This window comes from Clavelina lepadiformis, chromosome 5 (assembly GCF_947623445.1).
Source record: "Clavelina lepadiformis chromosome 5, kaClaLepa1.1, whole genome shotgun sequence".
In the NCBI taxonomy this organism is placed as follows: Eukaryota; Metazoa; Chordata; class Ascidiacea; order Aplousobranchia; family Clavelinidae; genus Clavelina; species Clavelina lepadiformis.
Window position 1 is genome coordinate 16,177,846 of NC_135244.1, and position 21,550 is coordinate 16,199,395.

General features: G+C 36.0%; 3 protein-coding genes across 4 annotated transcripts; all 3 read left to right on the forward strand.

Annotated features, from left to right (window-relative positions):
* Nucleotides 1-533: 533 nt before the first annotated feature.
* LOC143460784 (G-protein coupled receptor GRL101-like) lies at nucleotides 534-1,741 on the forward strand. Its single transcript, XM_076958412.1, has one exon. It carries the CDS (start codon nucleotides 547-549, stop codon nucleotides 1,675-1,677), a length of 1,131 nt encoding a protein of 376 aa, XP_076814527.1. The 5' UTR covers nucleotides 534-546; the 3' UTR covers nucleotides 1,678-1,741.
* A 2,010-nt stretch (nucleotides 1,742-3,751) lies between these two features.
* On the forward strand, nucleotides 3,752-6,114 carry LOC143459787 (relaxin receptor 1-like). Its single transcript, XM_076957064.1, has 2 exons — nucleotides 3,752-4,119; nucleotides 4,335-6,114. Exons 1-2 carry the CDS (start codon nucleotides 4,117-4,119, stop codon nucleotides 5,418-5,420), a joined length of 1,089 nt encoding a protein of 362 aa, XP_076813179.1. The 5' UTR covers nucleotides 3,752-4,116; the 3' UTR covers nucleotides 5,421-6,114.
* Nucleotides 6,115-12,953: 6,839 nt separating this feature from the next.
* LOC143459443 (inner nuclear membrane protein Man1-like) lies at nucleotides 12,954-21,287 on the forward strand. 2 transcript variants are annotated; one of them, XM_076956611.1, is made up of 13 exons: nucleotides 12,954-13,166; nucleotides 13,862-14,021; nucleotides 14,352-15,256; nucleotides 15,551-15,614; nucleotides 15,932-16,002; nucleotides 17,170-17,279; nucleotides 17,722-17,831; nucleotides 18,006-18,107; nucleotides 18,192-18,294; nucleotides 18,567-18,687; nucleotides 18,763-18,902; nucleotides 19,698-19,836; nucleotides 19,924-20,064. In XM_076956611.1, exons 1-12 carry the CDS (start codon nucleotides 12,960-12,962, stop codon nucleotides 19,831-19,833), a joined length of 2,229 nt encoding a protein of 742 aa, XP_076812726.1. In that variant the 5' UTR covers nucleotides 12,954-12,959; the 3' UTR covers nucleotides 19,834-19,836; nucleotides 19,924-20,064. The 2 variants fall into 2 exon arrangements, with proteins under 2 accessions (XP_076812726.1, XP_076812725.1); XM_076956610.1 differs by having other exon boundaries at nucleotides 12,955-13,166; nucleotides 19,698-19,803; nucleotides 19,924-21,287.
* Nucleotides 21,288-21,550: the final 263 nt, after the last annotated feature.

Here is a 21,550-nt window from a genome sequence, read left to right on the forward strand (position 1 = left end):
TATCGCTTTAACATCAGTCCTATAAAGATTAGCATCATAATGCAGTTATAAATATGTTTGTTATATTGATGTGTTGGGTATATTTGCAAATATTTGTGGTATATGTATGACTTCACCGCGGCAGTTTGGTTGCATATCTCTAAATCGTAACTATGTCTATACCATATGTCTAACTGCCAAGTTTTAATTCTAGAAGTAGATCTACAGTTATATTGGTATACTGATTAAATGCTGGACATGGATAGGCAAAATTACGAGACTTGTTGCAGTTGCAACTTACAAAATGGCAACATTTCTGTTGTGATAAAGGATGTTGTGAACCTCAATTGCGTTATTCTAAAATCGCTGATGAAGAAATGTCCGAATCATTTATATCGCAAATTTTCATCTTGTGAGAAAACAGGGGTAGTTTGGATACAAAATGCCACAAACAGATTCAAAGACTTTTCCTATCGTCTTAATGACTGTTGGAAAAACTATAATGAAACCACTTCTGCCAAATTACCAACAGAGAGGAACGAGTGTCTTTGTTCGCATCTAACCTTCATGGAAGAAAAAGATGCCAAATATGAAATAGAACATTACAACTTCAATAATATTTGCACGATTCTGTTCTTGATGGGTTTGATTGCTATAATAGGAAATGTTATAGTTATTGTTTCAAAATGTAAAAGTTTATTTAACAGTGGCCGAACTATGTCTAAAGTTGAGAAGATATATGCAAGCATGGTTTTAAGTTTGTCCATGGCAGATCTTTTAATGGGAGTTTATTGTTTTGCTTTAGGAATTGCGGGCATGTATAAAGTGTTTGACAGCAATGAAGACAAATGTGTTTGGAAATCAAGCTCCATTTGCACCGCTCTTGGTATAATTAATTTTATTTCCAGTCAGATATCGGTAACAACTCTTGTCATAATCAGTTCAGTCCGAGTTGTTAGTGTCTGGAATCCTTTTAAAATGATAAAAATAAAAACGGTTTATGCCGCCATCATTAACTCTTGGATTATATGGATATTTATATCACTTTTACCTGTTTTTCAAAACACAGGGAGCGGTTTAATAGGGTTTTACAAACACCAAATTGTATGTACCATGTCCTACATTGCTTTCAGAAATAATGATTCCATGCCATTAACAGTATTTGTATTGGTTTATAACTTAACTGCATTTCTTTTAATATTTTTGTTTCAACTTGCCATTTATTACAAAACACTGCCCGATATTTCCTCATTCCCGTGTAATTGCTGTGGATCTCAACCTGCTGTGGCGATGCACCCCCGTAGACGAAATGAAGATGTAAAAATGCATCGTAGATTGTTCTTCATCGTTGTATCAGACTTTCTATGTTGGGTTCCAGTCATAACAATATCTCTTTATGTATGGACAGAAAGCTATGTTAAATCAAAGTGTGAATGGCATGAAGAGGTGCGCGGAATGATGGATTGGTTTTCTTATGTGTTAGTCATCTTTATCCCTATTAACAGTGCATTGAATCCAGTGCTGTATTCATCACGTTTGTTTGGCCTAATGTTTCGTAACTTATGCAAGTTACCATGCACTAAGCAAAAGCGTACAGTAAAGGTACCTGAGATTTACGCCGTTTCCAACCAGAAGGCCACTTGTTCAACAGCTGACGCATTAGATGCTAATTTTGATGAAGAGTCAACCACCTTTTAAAGATAGAAATAGAGTTACTTTTGAAGAACTGATGTTGATTAACTTCACATCTGTGGCTTCTCGAATTTGCATGATGGGGCTGTTTTTGCTCTATTTCTTATGGTTGTTTTGCGTTTTGTCATTTTTGCGTTTGCTTAATTTTAAAAAGTTGTGAAAGGTCTGAAAAAAATAAATCCCTCCAAAATTTTGTACATTGCAAATTCTTTCGTAGTTTTACTTTTCAATCTTTTTGCCCTACCTTGATATTTTGAAAATAATGATCATCTAACAGAAAATAGCGCAGCGAATATTGTAGGATTGTAGACAAGTCTTGATAATACGGTCAATGTAAAAAAAAGGCCTGTGAACTAACAAGGAGAGGGTAGGATCGACGCGTCATTGACGTCAAAGAAATTCGCATTAGACCATGATGAAATTAACTAACTTAACTTCAGCATATATTGAATGGATTAGAAATGTTTGTAATTCAAGTGTGGTAAGCTTTATCTCTGTAGAATTAATGTTTTTGGTCAAACGCAAACGCGTGCAAAAACTATTGTAAAAGCCCGAATGAAACTTATTTTACAGAACAAAACGGAAGTACGTGCAAACAATCATGCCATAGTGGCGCAATAAAGTTAAGCACAGTTGCATTGTTATAGAGTATAGACTATTCTTATACAAACAGGTAGGCTATAGCAGTTAATGTATAAAGAAGATTGATTTGTAATCTACTTTGCCAAAAGTTTTGAGCTTATATTTACTTACTACTTGCGCACCATATGTTGCAAAGAGAATAAAGAGAACAAAGAGAATAGGTTTACGAAACGATGGAGCATGCAAGAGCTACAAGCACTTATCTATAAGCCTAATAACTTCTAATATTTCCAATCCAAATTATAAAATTTCTTCATAAGTATACACCTCTGCTCAGATTCTTGTTTTTGTGGTTCATTACTCCTGAGCTCATAGAATTGTCTGACCAGAGAGTTTACCGGGATTAGTTAATTTGTGCTGTGTAGTTTTTCAAAAATTATCTGTAATAGTGATTATTTTGCTGATAACTGTTTCACAGCAGCATGTACAATAATGATGAAAAGATCCTGTGGTTACAAATTCCGGTGGTGGAATGTGTAAATGTTTGAAACATTCCTGAAAATGTTCTGCATGCATAGCCTATAACCACTAGGCCCTATGTTTTCAATTAGGCTTATATTAAATGTTTGTGGAAAATATTTGTACATACAACAGTATATCAAAATTATGTTCATGAAAATAATGTCAGCCATCTATTAAGTTATTTTTTATGTTGTAACTCTTTTTTATTCACTATCCTCTATTCAGTTGCTTCGATTTTGAACCTATTTTTTCGGAGTGATACAAATTTTAAAAACTAAAATCCTTGGAGATCCTTCCAATCATAAAACCCTTCAAAAATTTATTCACAAGGTTTAAAGTGGACTCTAATTGGAATTTAATTAAACTCTTCATGGTTTAATTAAATTAAACTGCTGCATAAAAGTGCAAATCTGCTTGTTATATTTAAATATGCGTTGTTAAAAATTTTGGTTGATAATAATCCATGGCTTACAACTTTGAAATGGTGTATACATTAGTATCGTAACGACGTGTACAACCGTCGTATGACCCATCGTGTGATCTATTTGTGCAATTTTACGTGACTTGAGTTCTGCAGTGTTGGTTCGTTAACCACTCCGCTGATATGTAGTCAGTTTGCGTATGCTTATTATACAGTACATGGTTTGCAAGGATCAGTTAAGTTTTCTGTTAAGTAAAACCTCTACGGTACAGTATTATGATCACGTAATCTAGTTTCATTGTAGAATGTTAACGGCTTTGTAGTAGCATGTGGTAAAACAAGTTAGCGCCTACTAAAATACCATAAGAGAAGCTTACTACGGTTCTTGTTATTTTATTGATAACAACCTGCTCTAGATGCCATTGCACATATTCTTATAGCTTCATGAATAATGGATTTTTGCATAATACAATGCGACAATTAAATACGAAAGTATATATCAGTTCTGCGGTTTGGAAGATTCAATTTAGAAACAGGAAAAATAAGTCAGCCATATCTAGGAATTTCAGGGGCTATATTTCATACAGAGGTTATAGCATATTGGAGGTCCAATATATTGGAAGTGACTTTGTTACAAACAAAAATTTATCTGATTAAGAAACGGAGGAAATGTGTAACTGCAGGATATTTATTCTGGGCTTTGATAAAGTGCTGAACAGGCTGTATCTAACATATATTTTATGTATGATGGATGTGGATGTTAACCCAACTTGTTGATTTTACGTAATACAGGTCACGAGTTAGCTATAGGCTTTAGTACTGAGTATAAAATCTTACAGATTTATTTTTGCAGCTATACCTTTTAAATATCATGAAGAAAACCAAAGAACAAGCGTTTATAAGTTGTTGTGACTCTAAAAATGGTAGGTCTGCTGTTGTGTTGAATAAACCAATAGAAAATATTACTTGCGGTATCCTAAACTCGCTCAAAGACACATGTTCAAATCAGTCGGATGTGGATTTTTTACCTTTGGAAAGTTCATGGTTATTTAGGCCAGGAAATGTTACTTATAATTGCGACTCGACATGTACTCCGATATGTTGCCAACCAAACTCAACAAGAATTGATGTGTTTAAGTATGACGGAAGAATCTGGAACAAAAGTCCTTTTTGTTTGGAGCTCCACGGCACGGAAGGAGATGAAGATGACCTAAACAACAAAAAATATATTGGTATAATTATCTTTGTGGTGGGCCTAATTGCTTTCATAGGGAATGTTGTAGTACTTGTTTCGAAAAGCAAAGTTTTGAATCGCAGTCGTCGAACCATGTCTAAAGTTGAGAAGATATATGCAAGCATGGTTTTAAGTTTGTCGATGGCTGATCTTTTGATGGGAGTTTATTGTATTATTTTGGAAACCGCGCGAATGAGTAAAGATTTCAAAAATTATTGCGACAAACTTGAATGGAAATTAAGTTCTATTTGTACTGCTCTTGGTGTAATCAATTTTATTTCCAGTCAAGTATCGGTAACTACTCTCGTCATAATCAGTTCAGTTCGAATCATCAGTTTTGCTGAACCTTTCAAAAGGATAAAATTGAAAGTGATTTTGTACACTCTAATTTTTACGTGGATTGTATGGGTAGTTATATCGTTCTTACCCGTGTTAACTGCTAACGAAGAAAAGAAAAATCCATTTTACGGTAGCCAAACGGTCTGTACAATGGCATATATTGTCGGCAAGAATGACGATCACATGCCTTTAACATTATTTGTACTATTTTATAACTTAATTGCGTTTCTTTTCATACTTCTACTCCAGCTTGGAATTTATTACAAAACATTGTCAGGACCTTCGTCTTTTCTATGTAATTGCTGTACTGCTCATCACCTTGCTGTACCAGCAGCACAAAGTCATAGACAGAAAGAAGATGCCAACATGCACCGCCGATTGTTCTTTATTGTTTTGACGGATTTTCTCTGTTGGATTCCACTCACTGCAATATCTCTTTATATTTGGAGCCAAAGCTATGTCCAATTAGGCTATGAATGGCGTAAAAGGGCGAAGGAAATGAAGCATTGGTTTTCCGACCTCTTAATAATCTTTATTCCTATAAACAGCGCATTGAATCCAGTGTTATATTCATCAAAATTTTTCTGTAAAAACTGTCATCATGTGTGCAAGATACCAACATGCAGACATCTGAAACCTTCTAAAAACTGAAAGATTCATCCATCACAAACTATAAAGCCTCAACTAGAGCAAATCCAGTGGGGGGGCAGAGACGACCATGCTTCGACAAGAAAAATGACTGCTGACAAAATTTATTAATTACTGTTTGCTAAGCACATGTATTACGGTGGTTCTTAACAGAGAGCCCGTAAAGCATTTGGAGGGATCCGAAAAAGTAATTTCTCCAAGGGTATCGGCTGATATTTACCAAGCGAAACATGATTTTCGCCCTCTTACATTCCATTGCAAGTGCCAAGCAAGCACACAGCGTGATTTTATTCTATGACGTCACAATTTTGTTTGTAGGCTATTTGTTAGAATGACCGTTAAATTTGCATTATACTTCTATAAAAACCTGCATAACCGCAAAGAGTTTTTTTTCAATTTTTCCATTTGTTTGTTCAGTTTGTTGTGGTCCTTGACTTGACCCCCTATTGTACTAGATGCTCTTTTTTTGCTTTATAAAAAGCTGTAAAACAACTTGTAGATCAGAAAACTGCAGTAATTTTGCTAACATATGAAAACTGCAGCCGTCCATGAATACGTTGTTGGTACTATAAACGGTCTGCCAAGACAAAAAGGTGAAGTGAGAACCACTGTTAGACCAATCACGTATTCATTGTTCTCGTAATAATACAAAACGTGACAAATGTAATTTTATTAAATAAAATGTTGTGTGACTCGGCAGTTGTTTGGCGGAGCATGAGACAAACAATACCATCGTGGGAGTCTGAGCTCTGAGGCTAGGGAAACGTTTTGCATTGCAGCAAGAAAACGGAGTAAAAATATAAAGACTATCAGATATGAAGAACGTACTCAGCAAACGTGCGTTGATAAATTGTATGGAAATAATAAAAGAACCTTTTCCTGCTGCTACCGACTTACTGCAGTCGGTAGCCTGTATAGTATAGAATTTGAATAATGAATATTGTGGGTGGTAAAAATGACAAACCTTATACCTCACAGGGGCGCCCGTAGAATATTTTCAAGCGATACGCTCTAATTAATTAATTTATGCCAGCAATGATAGCCTACAATAGCTTTATATATATCAACTTTGTATTCTTCAGGATCGTATCTAGGATTGCGTTTGAGGGGGTTGGGCATGCGGATGTTACAATTTTTTGAAAGCTTGTTCTGAAATTCAAGCGTTTGCTAATGTCAACCCCGCCGAAAAAACGCAAACATTTTACCCCTTTATACGCCTAAAAAAACACCTTGAAATGACTTGTGTTTTCAAATTCATAAGAACGGGAACTGGCACTTTATTGCGGACAACTTCAAAGCGCCGCATACAATAATTTTGTAACGCCAATAACACATCTACTTTACGTTTCGCAAGGATTACCCAAGTATTTTAATGGACAATCTATCCGTTAAGTTTAAATAATGACTTGCTAAATGACCATTTTGCTTAATCAACTTCCTTGCTTGCATCGTTTACCGACATCTTATTTCTCAGCTGCTGCAGTTGCTGTAAGTATTGTAATCGCGAATACACGACGCAAAATAGTTATGACTGGGTTTTGTGTTCTTAATATTATTCAACACAAACACTAATTTTGTTTGATAAAAAGTGTTTACTTATTAAGCATTGCTTAGTTACTACGTAAATTGTGTACGTTAGGGTGCCTGATAAGAAGAAGGTTTCAGAAAAAGACTCCTAAGCGATTGGGCACGTAACAAACGAAAAGAGATTCTTAGCATCGTGCTGGCTCACTTCAAGAGTTGCATAATTAATTTTCCGAATAAAAATCCCCAACAATTTTTACCAAAAATGTGTGTAGGCTAATCTTCTTTAAAGCTCTCTTTGATCAGATAGTTTGCAGTGATCAATGATGAATGTTAAAATCGTTTTTTTAATACGATCTAAAAGTGGTATCTAATAAATTTTTAATATCATACAGTTTAATATGTACCACGCATACAAATTATAAAAGGTTGTATTCAAGATAAAAGGTCTTTGATTAGTCAACTGTTTACCACAAGCAATATAATGCATGGCGGTACGTAACATTGCGTTATTCTAATGTACACCGTAATAGCTGTTGTAGATAAAAACTGGATTTTGTATGGGAAGATTCTCCATTATAGGCCTACTACTATAATTTGATGACCGAATGTATGAAGGGGCCATTTGTCAAATGTTCACATTATCATAGTTTTAGTTCTATATTTTCTTGTTTTTTTACGACGCCTAAATAAAGTATTAGTGTATATCAATGGTAGGGTATAGGGCATAGGCTATTATCAGAATATTTATCCTCGATTGAGAAAATTCTTTGCACAAATTAAATCAGCTACATATGATGCCTCACGATAAGAGTCCGGTTACCTGGCAAGTGTACATATTCCAATAGATAATTTTTTTTGATTTTTTATTGTTTTGTAGCTTTTCCCAAATTTAGCAAAAGGAGCACGTGTCAATAATACCTCGCCCGAAAGTAGTTCTTTTACTGCGCCGCTAGTTCGCGCACACGAGTTTGCATTGCAAGCCGACAAGCACCGACACCGACATCTGATAGCCAACGAACAGAATTATATCGATTTGATGGAATTGGATAGAATTGTTTCCACTCGAAAGATTTTGAATAGCATTTCATTATTAAAACCCCATGTGGTGTGAATTCAGCAAGTAACGACATAAATTAACCTTTCATAGGGAAATATAAAACAATTAATACCAGATATCATTAAGACTCTAAGAGGCTTGCTATTTTGCTACTGACTGCCATAAAAACAACATCTAGGAATACCCTGTCTTACACCCTTATTAGGCTGCTCTTTCGTTTTTCTCATTTGAGTGGTTTTTTATCTTCTCTTTTTCTGTTGCAGTAGGAGATGCAATCGTAACCGACATCAGGTGTGAACAAGGGCCATGATGTTCCATAGGTAGATCTAATCATAGACTACTATAAACTACAGACTTTTATTTTAGTCTACGTATCTAATCTAGCCTACATATGCGCATGCGGAAAGAAAGCCTGGTAGTGATAGATAGCAAATTTTACATGGCAATAGAATTCTTTACGCTGCTTTTCAAAAGATTTTTCTCGCAACATTAAAAGGCTAATTGTTTCTTCAGACGAAAAAGCAAACGTTGGTGTAAATCCGGAAGTGAAGCTTGAGCACTGTCGATTGTTTATGTTGAAACTAATGTAAGCCATTAATATATGCACTAAACAAATCTTAGTAGAATTTGAATAAGCTACAGAACAAGTTATTTTGTTACTTGGAATTTCCAGGCAATTCCAGGGTAAATGATTTTGGAATGCTATTTGAACTGTATGTTTTAAAACGTGGCTAAATAAACTATACGTTTCCAAAAGCTCCTGCAGTCATAGGCCAAGCTGCAACACTTATAGATCACCATCGAAAACCAGCTATTTTTATGAAAATAACAGCCAATGATTTGGCGACGGCGTTTTATGATTTTGCAGTTGTCGTGTTAATAGCAAAGGGATAGTCTTCTGAATAAGCAAAGGCAACGGCAGCGTAAATTTCAAATTGCAAATATACGTAAAGGTTTTGTGAAGACATGACTAACCGCAAGCACTCTGCGTTAGTCTATTAGTTTAGATTATAGAAACATTAAAATCTCGATTTATCTACAGTTCTTTGAAACAATTGAAAACAAGAGCATGAGATTTCTCAACATATGTTCTAGTTCTAGCTATTTATTTAGCTATCATCAACATCTCGGTCCATTTTTGACAACCTTCTTACGTTACACATTTACCGAATTCAAAATAAACGAAATTACCAAATAAAATATTTTGTGTGTGTACCTTGGTAGGCTATAGTGTATGTTTTAGAAGGTTACTAATAAATCTTATACTATCGCAAGATATCAGGTGTAAGACTGTAATCCAATAATTGTAAAAAGTTACTGTGCTATTACATGGCTAATCACCAATATTAAACAACCTAACTTGGTTAATATAACGTTAACATAAATAAGTTATCATTTAGCCTTTTTTCACTTGTATACATGAAACCTACACTATCATACACTCAGTCTATAGATACTATAAAGGTAGAAAGAAACATTTTTTGCCATACTGCAGCCAAAACACTACTCAACAATTGATGAAAATTTCTGGAGTTCTTCATGCGCACACAAATGCACCTTTCTTTGCGTTTCCTTATCTGCATTCTAACATAAATACTAGTAGTGGTGCGTGTATTTTTTGTGCTTTTTCTGTTTTGAATTTTATTTCCGGTTTTAAATTAAATTTATTTGTGTTTTTTAGCTATGCTGGCCTTTCGCCGTTATAGTACCACAGTAGGCCTATATACAGTACTATAGTTAACATCTTGCACGTTTTAGGGCCAACGAGGCTTTGCCGTTTTTTCTCGTTTGATGTTTGTGTGTGATCATATTTTCGTTATAGTATGCTGTGCAGGTTAGCACCGTATCTTTCTCACTGCACACAGACAGTGGCGAAAAATATACGATACGATGAATATTAATAGGCGCAATAATTTTGCTTATTAGTATTGACGCAAAGTGATTGAAATGTGGTTGTAATTTGTAAATTGTTGTAAAACTTCTAAATTTACAACACACATTACACAATTATTTGGGATATTTACTGCAATTACTGCAGATCGCTTTTACATATTTTCAAGTTAAAAGACTGGAACCAGTTACTGAATTGAGACGTCACCACCAGCGCCACTCAAGTCTTCAGCTCCGGATTAAGAAGAGTTTTTCTTTCAACGCTACCATCTATTGGACAGCATTGGCATATTTTTCCGTACATCACTATCGATGTACCAGAAAAACAAGCAAGTATTTTCAAGTATCTTGCAACAAGCAGTATTTTCACCACATCTTCCAAAGATTATTTATTATTGATGTAGGCCTACATTCTTGCTGTACAAACTCGGGCTAACCAACAACGCCATTCTTTAGTGCTATGGCCACCAGAAACTGGATTCTTGCCCGGGATGGGGTTTCCTTTAAGGTGGGTTTCTTCATTTACTGATGTACAGCATTGAAGCATTTTTCAATCATCAGTTGCTTGAACACACCACCTGCTCATCTGTCTAATTTTTCGCTTTTTTAACTTATGTTTTATGGATTTAACTAATTATAGATTTAATTGCCGTGCTAATTGTTACCAGCAATTATTAACGTTATTTTTCTTGAGCACGTTTTAAGCCTTATCGGCTTTGTCTCTTTTTTCTGTTCATTGGCGCGTGTTAATAACAACTGGCTTGATTTTTCTTCCCCACCGCGCTTTTGACGAAAAATAAATGAATGAATGAACGGTTGCTGGACTTCTTACGTAAATCTTAACCAAACAACCAAATTTCATGGCAGTGTTGGCAGTTGTTCTTTTGCAATGCCCTGATTAGAGTATTGTGCGTTAGGTTAGATTCTTAGTTATCGTATGCAAAGACTTGTCACTGTTTCATTATTGTTTATCTTTCGACAGAGGATAACATACCATGCAAGTGTGCTAGACCTTTGATCTGTGTTTAGTAAACCGTTGGACTTAGCTTGTAAAGTTTAAAAATCCTCTACAGTGTTATAAGTCCAGTGTTGTTTTATGGCTACATGGTATCTGACTACCTGCACCCTGCATGCACGTACCGGAAGGCCGCTAGGGCATTACCACATTGGCGCCCAATAGGGCTACTTTCATACCTTGTTGTACGCGTTTTTGGCTTTGGGCGCTAAATGGACTATTGTTGCAAGCCGTGTACCAGGTTGTTAATAATAATAATTAATTAATAGACTTTGATGTAGCCCTCGCCGGATAGCAATGTATAGTAGATCTAATAGGCATATAGGCCTAACATGAATGAAGCAAATGCAATGAAAGTTAGACTAATTACTGTTAGCCTATTGAAAATTTCTACAGTTCTATGCCCACCATAGGCCTACATCAGCTTATCTTACTGACTTACTTTTACCCTACTGTAGGCTTACTATACGTCCCGTTTTAGCCAGGACAGATTGGTTTGTTTATTGCCTAATTGCTGAAGAGTGATGCCTGATGTGTGTTCTTGTTTCATTGTGTTAAATGTGAAAGAAACTGTTACGTCATTTTAGCGGGTAATTGGTCCAGTATTGAGTTGATTGTTAGCGCATTCGCTAGTTCAGTAATAGCCTAGTAGTCTAAGTGGAGGAGGTGTTCTATTTGCTGTTAGGTTATTGAAAGAACTTATTTCGTACTGGTACTTGTTTGCATATCCTTCTGCAAAAACCATTGTCTGATTAAGCTCGTTCTTTTAAAGCGTCCCGGTTTTCAATCACAGAATTATGGTATGCCTTATTGCCTGCCCTTCTCCAGTACTAACACTTAGGCCTAACACAAATTAAGTAGTGCAAAGACTTTTATCTATCCGAGGATAAAGATTATCATAGCCTACTGTCATATCATACCATACAATAGTGCTCCAGACTACCACATATACCAATTTTTGAATATTGTATGTGGTTATTTTAGCTATAGCCTATACATAGGCTAACATTGAAACTTTTCCAAGATTTTGTGAGGATTTGTTTCAGTGTTTATGTCGCTTTTGGGCTATTTTGTGACGGAGTTTTGGCTTAAAGTTTTATTTTTATCTATGGCATTCAGGCAATCATGAATATCAGACAATTACAAAAAATAAACAATTCAAACCGGTATACAAAACAAAAATCCTATTGAATTGTTGGAACAGTGCTAGCTGCTAGGTTGTTAAACTGCCTTTCCTAGGCTTACCCTATAATAAATGTAAAATAGTTTGTTTGGTTTTAGGCCAGGCAATAGGCTAAAAGCCTTGTAATAATTGCACAGTCAATACGAGTGAAATAATTTACTAGGCTATACTGACAGAGTTAAGTGCAGCTTAATATAGTGGAAAGTATGGCACTTGCATGAGTGAGATTCATGAATGTGTACTTCATATAATTTGCTCATCATGCCGGCTTATTATAAATGAACAAAAAATCTTGTTCTTTGAAAGCTTTTTGTAATAAGTAAAGAAAGAATTGAGGCTTCAGTGCACGCCATCACGATAAAATTTCTCATCCAAAACTGCTGCACTTTGCAACTCGACGGGAAAGTAAGTTTGGTGGCCACGTTGATAAATCTCGTGCGTGCTTTCAACCATAATTTTCCAGTCGAGCATTTTTTGTGATTATAATACCAGTAGCCATAGTGCCCACGGTCTGACAGCCAGACTGGAGCCGAGAGCCTTTCCGCCGAATATCTATCTAAACTTTGCAGTTTGGTTCACCTTTGGCACTATTCAATAGTGCTTTTCATCAGCTTCAGTTGTGCATTTAAGGTACGTTATTTTGTAGTTAATAACTTTGACAGGACTTCTGTGCACTCAATTTTCAATTGATATAAAGATTGAATAAGTCAAACTGTATACATTTTTGTGTTATTGTGCACCGAAGTGCGTACTTCGATTGTGTCCAAGTATTTTTGGTTGTTTGGCGCATCCAAGATCTTGCTGAAAATGGCCATACTCTGCAGTCTGGCTACAGGGTGGATCATCTGTGCATCACAGTTCACAACGTCAATGTATCTTTCAGATAGGCGTAGGCTAGATTGTGGTTTTAATAAGTTGAAAATTGATTTATTGCACTTAACTTGGGACAACATGAAGGAAAACGCTTTGACAGATGCAGATCTGCGACGAGAGTTGAAGATGTTGGGTCAAAATGTCGGCCCCATAACTTCCAGCACAAGGGCTATTTATTTAAAAAAACTTGCTAAATTGAAAGAGGTATATACATATTTGTCTGATATATTAATATTTTTAGACTTAGTACGGTATGTTCCTTACATAAGATGATTTGCCAGCTGTAAAAGAATTAAGGTTTCCCCTTCAATAGCACCTTTTCTGTAATAGTCACTTCATCATGCTTAAACACTGAGATAGCATCCATGAAAAGTAATAGTTTGCAGAGAGTGCCTGGAACCGTACTTACTATGAAATGACAATAAACTATTTTATAAACAAACTTCCACTACAACATTAATGCATAAAGAGGTGCTTTTCAAGTGGTTAGAAAGCCAATTTACATATTTGAAGTGACTATTTCACTGGCTTCGATTTTCTAAAAGTGGAAAACCCCAATATGAAAACCGTCGAACAATTGCTTGATTTATAGTGCTCACTTTTGTCGGTCAACAGTTTAAGTATTGATTTAGTTACGAAAGGTAACTTTTTTGTGAATCAAAATCCTCGTTGGAGAAAAGCTGACAATTTTTGTCAAATGTGCATCGTTTCTTGTAAAAGTATATGCCATCTCACCCTCTTGAAAAGAGGGACTACGTCCGCTTAAGGGCAGCAGTTCATTGCTCATCTCAAATGGCCCGCCTGGGATTTTACTGTATATACTGTATTTCTATGACATGATAAATTTATTTGTAGTATTGGTGTCAAACTTCATAAATATGTGTTTACCAACATTTAAGCAATCAAAAGAACGTGACAAAACCATGTCAGCCAACAACGACTTCCAAAGAAATGGAAATAGATCTGGAAATTCATCTTCAAACAGTCATTCCATGAAACAAACAACAGTTACCCGACATACTTTTGGATTTAGTTCAGATGAAAGTGACAACAATGATGGTAAACTTTTCTTTCATTTTGATCATAATCCATAGGTTGTAGGAGTGTAAATAAGCAGTAGTTGCATTTGTATAAACCATATACGAAGATACAAGTACAGGAGTAATGATGTATAAAATGATACATGTAGAAGTTATGTCAAATATCAGTTATTTCTATTCTTATACGAATACAATCAATTAAAATCTTGTGCTAATCGAATGTACTTGATATTATGTTTTTGTTCAATGTTCAGATATATGCTCTTTGTAACATGAAAAAAACTTTACATAAAATGCTTTGTTGTGAGATGAATATTTAGCTGTGACATGTAAACATTTGTTGGTTCAGATTTGATGAAGCTAAAGAGAACATCATCACGTGGTCGAGGTAAACAAGTGAAGCAAAAGCCTACCACTGGCACCACGGAGAAACCAGCTCATCCACGAGTTAGAGGTTTGTCAGGACGTTCAGGGCAAGTTAAAAGGACACCAAACACCTCACCTTTGCACATAACCAATGGATATTCCGATGACTCTGATGAAGAAAAGTTATCAAGCAGTGGCAGCTGGATAGAAGTGACTAGTGTTGACACCAGCACAGGTACATCACCACACTCAGCTTCCAAATCAGGGACACAAAAAATGCTATCACGAAGGTCGTTACGCAAACAATCTACTTGTGGAAATGTCTCAACAGCTTTCAATTTTTCACCGGGCGCACCCGGTCAAAGCAGTGCGTTCAACTTTAGCACACCAGGATCTATGGATAATAGCACAGCTGCGGATGCTATTTTTGCAAATTCCCCACAAAATACCACCAGTAGCAGGAATTTTATGCTTGGTCATGGAGAACCGGCTAATGGTGGCAGTGAAATACTTCGTCGGCGTGTTTTAAAACGACCTTTCACACAAGCAACAATAAGTGACGAGGAAACGATGGCAGACGAGCATATTCTACAAAACAATGCTGAGATAAAAACTGAACAGTGTCGTCAGCCTTCTAAGGGGAACATATTTGTCAGATTTTTTTCATATATCAGATCTACACGACAAGCAGAAAATTTTCAAGTCCCAGATTCAAATAACTCATTCGCGCCATCAGAACAACCTACCTCCAGCTCGTGGTCTTTACATTGCTCGATGCTCCTGCCCATTTGTACAATAATTTTCTTCATTGTTCTGGGACTTCTTTATGTCACAATGCGATCTGATGATGCCATGGCCAGAAGAGCACTTGAATACACAACAGAAGAAGTTAGTGCATCAATCTTTATTTACACTATTAAATGGCCTATTAAATAGTTATATGCCCGAGCATGTGTTTGTTACCAGTATATAGGCTATAATTTTTACAACTATTGTATGGTAAATTGTACTGCTATATTTACACATTAACACAACACATTCAATATGACCTTATAATGTTATTCCTACGTTTATCTACATGTAGTAATTTGTGGTTTAAACCCTATTTTGGTATAGTACATATTCTTCTAATTTTGTTTTTGGAATTTTTTATATTGACCAAGTTCAATTTTTATTCTATAGCGCGAAGCGAACAAGACCATGTTTGTCGTTAACAGTATTTATGAGGTGTTAGCAAAAGCAGCAGGTAAATGAAGCAGATTGTTTTGCTATGTTTTTCTGTACTACTATTTGTGCTCTGTGCAATAACTTTGAATAGAGTCTGCTACAATATATATCTATAGCTTATTAAAATATATTCCAGTGCTTAGTAGTGCTACTCATGATATTACAAGATCAGTGGACAGTTCGTATCTTTAAATTTGAAAACTGTACACTGCTTTTAAAGTATGAGGTCAACATGGTTTTGCAGCATCCATACAAAAATTTTTATTTCTTAGTCTTATCAAATTTTTTGTATTTATTAATCATTTCTATGCCTTGGCATATATTTTGTCGAAACAGGGGATAGAGTTTGCAATTACACCAATGCTCCCTCGATTCTTTCAGTGGATGAAGTAAAGTTGTCAGTAAAGGTCTTTTATTGTTTTTATACTGACACTCTTGGAAGTATTGTTAGGTTTAAATTGTGTCCAGTAGTTAAGTATTGCATAGTATATTTTGATTTATGCATTCTCTGGGGAAAATAACTTTTTAGATATTCTATATAATTATTTTAAGATATTGTTTACTTACATGTTAGTCACAATAACAATGATAATGGCGTAGTTGCTATTGCCACAGTTGAATTCGAATTTTTCTGAACACCTTCTGTGACCATATGTGAACTGTGGTTTTGGGAAATATATATGTTTAACAATAACTTTTATACCAGTATAACCAGAAAGGCATAGGTGCTATTGTTAAGGTTTTTGCTGTCTTCTAAATAATACCTTTGCTATCTCCATAAAAAATAGATTTTGCCGTTACATTTAATAGTCTAATGTGTTTTTCTATTATTAGTACCAAAAATTGTACAGTATATTTATAATCTTTTTCTGCATGTTTTATGAATTTTGTGGCTCTGACTGCGTGTATGGTTGGCTGTACGGTGTATGGCGTGTATGGTTGGCTGCGTGTATTGTTAAAAATTCATGTTTTGCAAGCCTGTCTATACAGGAAATTTGCCTGACATGTTTTCTATTTTGGCTTCTCATTCTCAGTCACTTAAATAATATATAATCCTTGTCTGTCTGACTTTTGTAAATGTGAACTATTCTCCGTAAATTTATACCTGCTGCAGATTTGATCATTTACAATTATTCAAATATTTTACGAATCCATTTTCCACATTTTTAAATACAATATTTCACACAACGCTATACACCATGTACCATCATCCATCTTCATAATAAACAACACTTAACGTTTTCTTGTCAGTATTAAGGTGCTAAACAGGATTGATTCATGTACTCTTCTTAGTCATTTATGTTCTTTGTTGTTGTTGTTGTTTGTGTCAGTGTTTTCTATATATGCCATGTGTTAGATCGTCTGTTTTACTGTTTGTTTTGGTGTTGTTTGCTATTTTTACCACTTACATACGAATTCTGGTTTGCATAAATGCAGTGTGTGTGTTTGTATATATGAGTTATTGTATTTGTGGTTGTATTAGCATATGCATGTATTAGTTACTTATTGGAACATGCCAAAACTTTTATTTATTTATGTATTTCGTGGATCACATTTTTCATGCGTTCTTGCAGCATGATGAAGGGTATTGGCAAAAAGCTCTAAAAATGATCCATGAACATCCAGAGTGGAAGCTTCTCCTCTATAAGAATGAAGATGGAATGCTAGTTGAGAAAGATGATGGGTAATTTTTCCATGTTTTAATTATGCTGTCGGCATGTAATTTATTTGTTCTATTTAGTATCTCTGTCATTTTACTTCCATAAGACATGTATTTGTAATTATTGTTGCATCAAGTATATACATTGTTTGTAATAATTCATTTAACATTATAAATTATTCACTGGGTTACAAATCCAAATGGAACTCACATTGTACATCAACTGGCCATTTACTATGAATGTTATTGATCTTGTTCTTAAGCTTTATGCACAAATTATTTATGTACATAATATCCATTTTTTCTGATAATATGTTGACACCTTTCTAACTTAACTTGAATCAAAATTTATATATCCCAGAAAATGCGTGGCTAGAGATATGTTATTTCCCATTATCACGTGTTATACCTCCAACACTCGTAACTAATTTCTGTTTATGAAATTTTTAACCATGTATTGTTTAAGGTTATATAATGTTCAATATATGGAATCGGAACAACCCATGCTACCAACACTCTGTCGATTCTATCGCGCTGTGGAAAAAGTTATATTTCGTGTTGGAATCATTCTATCAGGTTAGTAGTAGTAAGTTACAGTAGAAAATATTTAATGGCACCTTGATTTATAACATTCCAAATTGTACCAACATTTGCTATGTAGAAGTAATTTAATGCTCTAGCATGTTCAGTAAAAGATTTTTTTATTATGCAACTTATCCAGTGTTTCAAAATATTTTCGTTCTTATCCAGGTGGGTTATGTGTTTGGTTGTTGATATTATGTCGACAGTATCAAACAAGAAAGCAGGAAGAAGAGAAGCAGATGATGTACACACTTGTGGAAAAGATTTTAGGTTGAAAGAAAACTTCTGCTATCTTATTTGTAAACGAGGATTAGCTGCAAAACTTTACACTTTTACATTGTTTTTGGTTTGTAGACGTGTTGAAAAATCACTATGAATCCAGTAGAAACGATGACGAAATTGAACCATATTTACCGATCATTCACGCTCGTGATACGATCATACCACCACAGGAAAGGTTTGTTTCTACACAAATAACTACTTTGGTGTTTATTGCAAAGATTTAGCAAAACATGTAATTGTTAAATTTTAATTATACACTGCAGTTTATTTGTTTTAAGTGCCAAGGGCCACTAAATGAAACATTGAAAGAAAAATAGACGCTTAAAGTATGGAATGATATAATAGACAATATCGGAAAAATTTTCCTACACACTTGTAAGTTGTTATTTCGCACAACTGCTTATGATCACATATTCGTCCTAATATTCTATAATATTTTTATTGCAGGAGCAAGAAGGCCCGCGCATGGGAAAAAGCTGTCCAGTTTCTATCAGCGAGCGAATCAAGGATACGCGTCGAGACACAAAGAATGGCTGGAGAAGATTTCAGAGTCTGGAGATGGATACAGGTCTCATTATCTCACCCCAACACGAATAAACACATCAACTGGCAAATGCTATTGAACCTCGATCTTCGATTTCAGGTAATAAGCCCCGATAGAAGGCATCAAGCCCCAGGAAGGGTATGGCAGGGGGAAGCATTCGATACAAGCCGTTCCATCAACACCGTCACTGTCAGCCCAACACCATGTCTGAAAATAAGGAACATGTTCGATCCTGAATCGTAAGAAATAGCTTAATTATATTACAAACTATTCAATTTACTACGCCACAAAGGTTTTCAACGGCAGAGTGAGTAATCCTAATTAAGGTTTATCAAAACATATTTAATCTAAAAAATTAATAAAGCATGATCAAACTAATTTTTTGACCTCATCAACAGCAGACTTTTCCGAATTGTAGCGTGGGAAACGCACCCGATATTATTCTGTAAAAATATTTGCTGCGTTACCTTTTGTCAAAGCGTTATCCGAATCATCCGCATGTTGAAATGATGCGATAAACCATTTGCTTTCGTAACGGCCTTGGCTATTTGAAGTGCTTTGGACAAGTATGACCTGCGTCACGTAGTCTTGCACCGTTGCGTATTGTGTAGCGTTTTGTTAGGCTATGTCAGTAGGCAAAATGTGTGGGACCTTTGGACTTGTGCTTGTAATGATCTTCTGGTAATTAACCGGGTGACTGTATAGGTGCACAGTCCATTCTTCCACTTCACCACAAACGATTTCCGCCTTTCGTTATGTTCGAGCTTGTGGCCGGTGGCCGAGTTAACGACGAGCAGTTTTTAACCAAATAGGTTCTTCTCATTTTTCATTCATAATTCATCATCAACTGGCATCATCGCACTGCCTGTAGTATGTAGTGTTCAGCCATTAAAACAAATTTATGCCAGGGACTCGGTCGAAATTCGTATTTCTATGTGGACCGCTGACTGAAACAAATTAGCCACTCGGTTATTCCGTTGTCGGATTGTCATATTATTCTGCGAATCTTATAAAGTTGTAACTACATTTTACAGAGAAAAAGACGAGGATTGGCACATTCAGGTGCAGGACTCTATACTGGAGAAATGCGCAGACAACAACGAAATCCTCAGCATTGTGGTCGAAAAGTCGTCCAAGGAGGTGTGTCACCGTTCAATACCTAATCTGTAAAATGTATGTTTAGTAAGTCGATGCATAAAAGTATTAACGCGATCAGTTCCGCTGTTCAAGATACTTAATAAGCTCTTATTACCCTCCCAGGGCGTCGTTTACGTCAAATGTGGATCGTGTGCGGCAGCAGGTTGCGCTTTCCGCGCTTTACACGGCTCTTGGTTCGACGGTCGTTTGGTGACGGTCAAGTTCATTAAATTACAGCGATACCACACCAGGTATCCGGACACGGTCAACTGCACGACCCCTATGAAACCCAGCTCAAAAAAACCTGTCTCCACTTTCTCGCCCCCACCCCCAGTGCCCGCTGCGTTCACAACATCGACCCCTCTCCGGTCATAATCGTGAACTAGTTAAGGTTGTGATTATGACTTACGACTTTTTGACTGTGCCTCAACGAACACATTAACATTATTTTCTCCAGTTTCGACTCATATCTCCGACCCGCCGCTCAAAACAGTGTCTTGCCAGGCTTACGTCATCGTATAATCGCGTCATCGAAAGGTGTATTGCAGTTCGTTGATTTATCGCCAATTGTGCGTGTACTGGGCACTGCAGACAGTTTTAGCACCGATGGATATTACGTGCATGATGTGGTCAATTTCCTACTGAGCAACTTCTTTGTACCCTTTTAAGCCTAGTAGTGGCGAGCCCTGTAAAGTTTTTTGCTGACGAGTTTGTTTATCAGGTACTTACTGCCAAAGCATTCAGAAATCTAAAGTGGATTTTGCAAGAAACACATCTGACCAAGCTGTTGTTTTCAATGGCCTCATTCAGACCTGGTTTCCTATACTTAATTATACACCACTCTAATACAAACCTAGCTTTGGAATACTTTTTATACGTAGTTTGATGCTTTTAACCTTAGATTCAATGAACTTCTGTTATAATGACATTCATATTATTTACGTTAATTTACCGTACTGGATTGAACCCTGTACGCAAGCGTAAGCCTTTTTTGGCCGTACACAGCATATCTCTCGAGTTAGTTGCTTATATTTGTCTCCATTAATGGGTGTCCCTGACCACCACATATCGACAATCTGTAGCCAGTTATTGAAGTTCAGCTTTTTAAAACTTTGCGCGTGTCGAAAACATTCGTTAACCTTCGAAAATCGATATTTTGAGAAACCGTCTGTTACGCCACCGGTATAGTTAGCTTGCTATTTCTCTGACGTAATCTGGCTCATCATTGTACGAGTCTCTTCTTGTATATGTTGTAAATTGACCTCCGCGTATCGCATTGTTTACAATTGAGCGTACGGTGACCGCTTACCTGCTGCGATCAGCCGTTTAAGGTTGGTCGCGTGACGTCATAGCTTTGCGGTTTCTCCGTCAGATTTTTGTCACATTTGCTTTGCATGCCGATACCTAAATTTTTGTAACTTCTTGCTAGCGTGTATATTTGCAGTTGTATGATGCAATTAATTGCAAAATAAAACAATTTACAGTAATTTTGCGGTTTTCGCTTGTTGTGAAAGGCTAAAGCTAGTTTCGTTATTGCCTAAGTTTACCCAAGACAGAGAAAAAGTTGGTGCCTAAGGTTTTTCACCCAAGTTGAGAATATTTGCTCTTTTTCGCCATCTTGTGACAATTGAGAGATCTTCATAACTTCTGGTTCATGGGTGACGCTCAATTTTTAGTGAAACATCTATTTTTCTAATGTAGCGCTTGCCGCATTGCGTCCATTTGCAGAAGGTTTATAATGACTTTGCGC

Coding starts and splice junctions, on each gene's coding strand:
- LOC143460784 (XM_076958412.1), top strand. CDS start 547: ATGGAAGAAAAAGATGCCAAATATGAAATAGAACATTACAACTTCAAT.
- LOC143459443 (XM_076956610.1), top strand. CDS start 12,960: ATGTATCTTTCAGATAGGCGTAGGCTAGATTGTGGTTTTAATAAGTTG. Junction 17,832..18,005: donor TGTTGGAATCATTCTATCAG/GTTAGTAGTAGT, acceptor GTTCTTATCCAG/GTGGGTTATGTGTTTGGTTG. Junction 18,903..19,697: donor AACATGTTCGATCCTGAATC/GTAAGAAATAGC, acceptor TACATTTTACAG/AGAAAAAGACGAGGATTGGC.